Source organism: Falco biarmicus, chromosome 3 (genome assembly GCF_023638135.1).
Source record: "Falco biarmicus isolate bFalBia1 chromosome 3, bFalBia1.pri, whole genome shotgun sequence".
In the NCBI taxonomy this organism is placed as follows: domain Eukaryota; kingdom Metazoa; phylum Chordata; class Aves; order Falconiformes; family Falconidae; genus Falco; species Falco biarmicus.
Genome location: NC_079290.1, coordinates 109,897,285 through 109,903,028, shown reverse-complemented (window position 1 = coordinate 109,903,028; position 5,744 = coordinate 109,897,285). Strand labels below are relative to the sequence as shown.

The 5,744-nt window shown below is 56.7% G+C and overlaps 1 protein-coding gene across 1 annotated transcript; it reads right to left on the bottom strand.

Annotated features, from left to right (window-relative positions):
* Window positions 1–553: 553 nt before the first annotated feature.
* On the bottom strand, window positions 554–5,730 carry DDOST (dolichyl-diphosphooligosaccharide--protein glycosyltransferase non-catalytic subunit). Its single transcript, XM_056333813.1, has 11 exons — window positions 5,511–5,730; window positions 4,798–4,908; window positions 4,439–4,525; window positions 3,967–4,070; window positions 3,036–3,130; window positions 2,560–2,653; window positions 2,000–2,148; window positions 1,574–1,721; window positions 1,314–1,434; window positions 1,131–1,237; window positions 554–1,048 (listed from the first exon to the last, which is right to left on the bottom strand). The coding sequence occupies exons 1-11, from the start codon at window positions 5,647–5,649 to the stop codon at window positions 899–901; spliced, it is 1,305 nt and encodes a 434-aa protein (XP_056189788.1). The 5' UTR covers window positions 5,650–5,730; the 3' UTR covers window positions 554–898.
* Between the last annotated feature and the right edge of the window lie 14 nt (window positions 5,731–5,744).

Below are 5,744 nucleotides of genomic sequence, written 5' to 3'. Positions count from 1 at the left end.
CAAAGCGCCCGCCCCGCCGGGTCAGGAGCGGGCCGTCAATCAGGGGCGTTCGACCAATCAGTGGGCGGGAGGGGCGGCTCCCTCCCCCTGCGGCCGCACGTGGGCGGGGCCAGCACCCCCAGGCCCCGCACTCACCCGGCTGCTCCTCGGTGCCCCCGGGCGCAGGAAAGCCCAGCGCCCCCCCGGCTCCTCCGCTTTTCTCGGGATCCTGTCCTCCCCAGACCCCCCAGGTGCGTTCTGGGGTGCTCCAGGCCCTCGGTGACCCTTTGAGGGTGTCCCTGAACCCCCCCGTTTGCTCTCAGGGGCACATCCTCCTCAGTGTGCCTCTGGTGACCCCCCCAAACTCCCCAGTGTGCTTCTTAGGGCGTCCCAACCCCCCCCCCCCACCATGCACTCCAGCGTCGGCATCATCCAGATGTTCCCACACAGCCCGCCCCACGGAACACCTCGAGTTGGCAGGGGACATGGGGACATGTCCCTGGGGCGCCACCCACAAGCCTGGGGACGCGGCTGAAAGCCCCAGGCGGCAAATTCACTTTGCTTCAACCCAGAGTGAGAGGAACAAGATTTTATTTTGAAAAGGGCGTTATCAGCTCCGATCAAAACCATTCCAGCGGTGGGACAAGACCAACATCACCAACTCAGCCACGAACCACACCAGTGTGCCATGGTTCCAGCTCTGCAGATGCTCCGGTGACAGATTCCGCCCCCCCCCCCCCCCCCCCAATTTCCTTTTCTTTCCTATTAATCCTCTTGTGTGTACAAATAAAAAAAGACCAAACGCAAATCCACAGCGTGTCTGGCACCTACCAGTCCTCATAGGATGACAAATGAGGGTCCCGAGCGCCGCCCGCCCCTGCCCGGCGCTGGGGAAGGGGCTCACCCTCCTACAGGGAGCTCAGTCGGATTTCTCCTTCTCCTTCATGTGCAGGAAGACGATGCTGAACATGAAGAGGCCAACCATCATGGAGAAGGCGCCGGCATAGTACGGGTACGCCGAGGGGATGAACCGTTCATACTGCGTGTGCTGGAGGGGACGCACCGACACCTGCGGAGGGGGGGGAAAGCAGCGCTCGGTGGGCTGCCCAGCAGCCCCTCCCCCCTCGGGTGGGTCTCCCCCCTCCACGTACCTGGGTGGAGGAGTAGAGGTGCGTGTAACCCAGCCGATTATAATCCACCTTGAACTGAAACACGCCGTAGATGTCCGGCAGCTTGAACCGCACGCTGTATTTGCCGCCTGAGGGAAGAGAGGGCAGTGAGGTGGCAGTGAGGCACGAAGCCGCAGGAGCCCCAAGGCGGCGAGGGAAACCCACCGTTCCGCTTCAGGAAAGTCCGCACGAAGGGATCAATGCGGACAAACTCCAGCTGAATATCGTCTCCGTCAAAGGGAACCCACTTGCCATCGGAAAGCTTTTCGATCACAATGCTGTACTCCTGGAACGAAACCACAACGTTGGGAAAAGTTAACCAGCAAACCTGGACTCATTCCAAGTTCAAATTTTCCCAAATTCCTTTTCTCAAGGAGGTTCCATGTCCCCTCGTGCCCTCGCGCCGCCTTGAATGGCAGCCTTACCACCAGGTCGGTGACGGTGTAGGCGTTGGGAGGCGCAACTTCCCCAACGCGGTGGTGGGACACGGCCCCGACACGCAGCACTCCCTCCTCCTTGAACACCCAGCGGGACAAGGCAACAGCCAGCTCGTAATTCCCTGTCTGCGAGTACCTACGGCCAAAGGAAGGCTGAGAGAGCACGGCAGCCACGCCGAAAACACACACCGCGTGCCAAAACCCAAACCATTAAAGCAACAAAACACCAGCCAGGGCGAAAGGAGGGACCTGCTCCCCGAAGGGCTTTGTTCCCTAAGGCCAAACAAACGCATCACCCCCAATTTCATTCAAGTTTTCCCATCACGTGAATATTTGTTGCCTATTTCCCAGGACTTTCTTCACCAAACAGCTCCCAGATACTGCGCAGCCAGGGATGTCAGGGAGCCAACGTACCTCTTGGAGCCGGGAGTAGCTTTCTGCACGGCAGAATTGAAGAAGGCGTCGCTAAAGAAATCCAAGGAGCCGCTGAAAACAACGCGGGCATTGTTCCGGGCCTGGAGCCCCGCGATCAGAAGGGTGTTCTTCCCAACTGCGTGTGGGTACTGGAAAGGAAGGGGAAAGAAGGCATTTCGAAGAGTGTTTAGCCAATTTAGGGGTGATTAAAGAAGAGTTAATCTCTGGTTTGCTGCGGGGTGGAACATCCCGACTCGCTAGCACAGAAGCTCGGAGTAACCAGGAACGGGGTTCACAGCTTCCACCCCCTCCGCCTGGAATGAAACCTTTGATCTAGGCTGGCCTCTCCTCCAACGTGTCCCTCACGCTGGACATTTTCCCAGGGGCAGAAACCAAAGAGGAAGATTCTCAGGGCAATGCAGGAAGGCAAGCCAACAGCCCGACCCCTTCAAAATCCATCAGGAGATCAAACACCCGATGACCTTGCCAAGTTGCCAAAATCTGAGAGGCTTAATTGCAGAAGTACAGCTCCAAAGAGGAGGAAAAGCCACCAAGCGTACCTGAGTGATCGGCTTGTCTGGGAAGAAGGAGTAAGAGGTAGACGAGCCCGTCAGGATATCCAGCACCAGCGGGTTGTCAGGGTCAGCCACCATCCTTGCAGGGAGAGGCACCGTGAGTGGCACAAAGACCCCCCAGCGCCCCCAACCCCCAAGGAATGTGTGGCCACCAACTGTGTGAACCTCCTTGCCCTCTGGATGCAGCAAGACAACCGCAGAACTTGCACACGCTGAGCAATGAAATATTTCCTTAACATACACAGTCAAGCTTCACTAATTTACATTAACAAATGTTCCTGAGCCAGCGACTAAGCGGCTTTGGAGATTCTTTTTATTGGCATCTTGAAATCGAGGGAGGCTGCTCCCATCAGGAGTCACAGCTGGCTGACCCCACACTTACCTCGCGCGGCGCTCGCTCCCCTTCCCCTACAGCCACCACCTCCCCCCCCCCTTCCGCCGCCGTGCTGCAGGTCGCTTACCCAACTCCTCGGAACAGGATGGGGTTCAGCGCCACTCTCCCCACAATGGTGGGGGCCTTCAGGAGATTTTCAGCATCGGCGACAATGAGCGTGTGCTGGGAGGAGTGAGAGAGAGCGGCGTGAACGCGCCACAGGGGCAGGCGGGCTGGCGTTAGGTTCTAGCGGCGAGCAACGGATCCTCTGCTTAACTGAAAGCTAACGCTGCTTTTACAGACAACTCCAACTGAGCCGCTGGTGGATGAACGTTACAATTCAATTAAAAAGTAAAAACCAGCTTATTTTTGTTTAATTATGATCAAACTGATACTGATACATAAGGAAAAGAAAACCAACTTTTGATAAAGACAGCAACACTGCTGGTGTTTTATTTTCCTGTACTTAATAACTTTCATCCTTGTACTAGGACAACGTCTGCATACTGCTTCAACAGTTTAACTTTATTAAAAATGAGCAGAATATATTTAGTTCAGGCCTTAATATAGCCTTTACAGTACCAGATGATACTAGAGGGAAAAAAAAATAAATCACAGAAACACGTACATTTCTATATTCATCTCTGGATAATCTCCCTTCCCACACCCAAAGCGTCACGCTCGGTGTCTGACGTGCTTCACCCCATCACACCCTTCAGAGCGGTTCACACCCACCAGTGACCGTGGCGTGACCGCCTGAGACCCAGTGACAGTTTCAGGCTGTAATCTGAACAATGAAACCCGGGAGATTCAGGAAGATGAATCTGAGGGCAGAGACCCCGAACGCCCTGCAGTGCTATGTCACTGAACACTGCGAGGTGCCATCATTTACGACTTTCCTGGGAGAAAGGCAGGAAAGCAGAAAACAGATGGAGAAAAAAAGAGGAAACGAGGACAGGAGATTCACGCCTAAACCTCTGCACTGAAAACACCCAAAACGTGCAGGCAAACCTACTCACCTGGCCGGGGTCGGATATATCATAGTTGTGATGGTCGATGACCGCTGTCCTTTCCTCATCAAACTCTATCCCACACTCGCTGCCCAGCTCCCGCAGTGGGTCGCCTACAAGAACAAAACGGATCCTCTTTACACAGTGTGTTCAGGACGCAACACCAGTCTCAGCGCTCAAAAGCAAAATTCAGCTTAGAGTCACGTGCTCAGCACTCCACAGCCAAACCCCCAGGAGCAACTCAACCTCCCCCAGCTCAATTCCTATTCAAAGTGTCAATAAAGGCTATTTATCCCCCATTTCCTTACAGCACACGCCTTGAGGTTCACAATGAGAAACAAGAAACCGTTTTCTCACCATTTTTGTCACAGGAACTTGCAGAATGGTGAATAAACTCTCCGCAGAGCATCAGCGGCAGAGATGCCGGTTACAAGCAGTGCCCGAAATGCACTAACTCACCCTGACGAACATTTGTACTTACCAATGTCTGAGCTGGCAGCGACGAGGACACTGCCACCGCCGTCGATGAAAGCGGTGATGGTCTCCACGTTGATGTTTCCACCAAAATCTGAAAGCGCGGGCCAGAAATTCACGACTAGTTCTCAGAAGTAACACCACAGCACAATTAAACCATGGCAAAACACCAGATCATTTCTCTCGTGGCTGAAAGAACCACCACTAGAGGCCTGGAGGTACCTGCAGTTTGCTACCAGGTGCAAAACACAAAGGATAACACCTAAAGCGTAAGATTTAATTAAAATTGACAGAATAGTTGGAAATCCCCCTCCAAAAATGCTGCCAAGTCCCAAAAGCAGTCGAGTTTTCCCCTCCTGTGTTTACCTTCTATGGATGGTGAGAAGATGATCAAGTTGTCGTACAGAAATTCCCCGTATTTTATCAGGGAGAGGCCGGCATCGTCCGCTGTGCGGAAGGTGAGGTCGAAGCCCCTGTCTGCAGCCACAGACACAACCGACAGCTTTGGTGTCTCACCAACCCACCACACTCAGGTTTTATCCCCCCACTGAACAGCGGGGGTTTGGAAAAAGTGGCTTAGGGGCTTCCTGGGGGGACCACCGGGATGTTCCCATGTTAATCCTCAGGGTTCAATCCCCCGAAGAGCCCCTTTGTTGCAAGGATGCCCCGCTGACACCCATCGAGTGCAGACAACGCTGCTGGGGACCCGAAACAAGCACAGCTGGGGACACAACCCCATCTCCTCCCTCAGCCCAGCCAGGGGACCCCAAAACCCCCAGCTCCCCCCCCAGAGGACCCCAACCTCCTCTCTCAGCCCGGCCGGAGGACCCGAAAACCCCCAGCTCTCCCCCAGGGATCCCCAACCTCCTCCCTCAGCCCGGCCAGGGGAACCCAAAAACCTCCCTCTCCCCCAGGGGACCCCAATTTCCTCCCTCAGCCCGGCCAGGAGACCCCAACCCCACCCCCCCCCCCCCGCTCTCCCTCAGGGGACCCCAACCTCCACCCTCAGTCCGGCCGGAGGGCCCCAAGCGCCCCCCCTCTCCCCCGCCCAGCCCGGCGCGGGGCCCCCCGGGCCCTACCCGCCAGGCTGCGGAAGAAGAGCGAGTGCGTGTCCCGCAGGTTGCCGTTCTCCAGCAGCACCAGGGTGCGGGGCCCGCCCTCGGCCCCGGCCGCCGCCACCGCCAGGAGCCACCACAGCCGCAGCGCGGCCGCCGCCATCTTGCTCGCCGCCGCCGAGCTCCCCCGGCAGCGGGCGGGCGCGGGCAGCCAGTCAGCGCCAGGCGCCGCACCCACGCCTCCCAACCAGCGGCGGC

Bases quoted from the DNA above. Each gene is read 5' to 3' on its own strand.
- DDOST (XM_056333813.1), bottom strand. From the start codon at position 5,649: ATGGCGGCGGCCGCGCTGCGGCTGTGGTGGCTCCTGGCGGTGGCGGCG. The intron at 4,526-4,797 runs GTAAACACAGGA...CCGCGCTTTCAG, and splicing joins CTTCTCACCATCCATAGAAG to ATTTTGGTGGAAACATCAAC. The intron at 4,071-4,438 runs GTAAGTACAAAT...TTGTTCTTGTAG, and splicing joins CGCTGCCAGCTCAGACATTG to GCGACCCACTGCGGGAGCTG.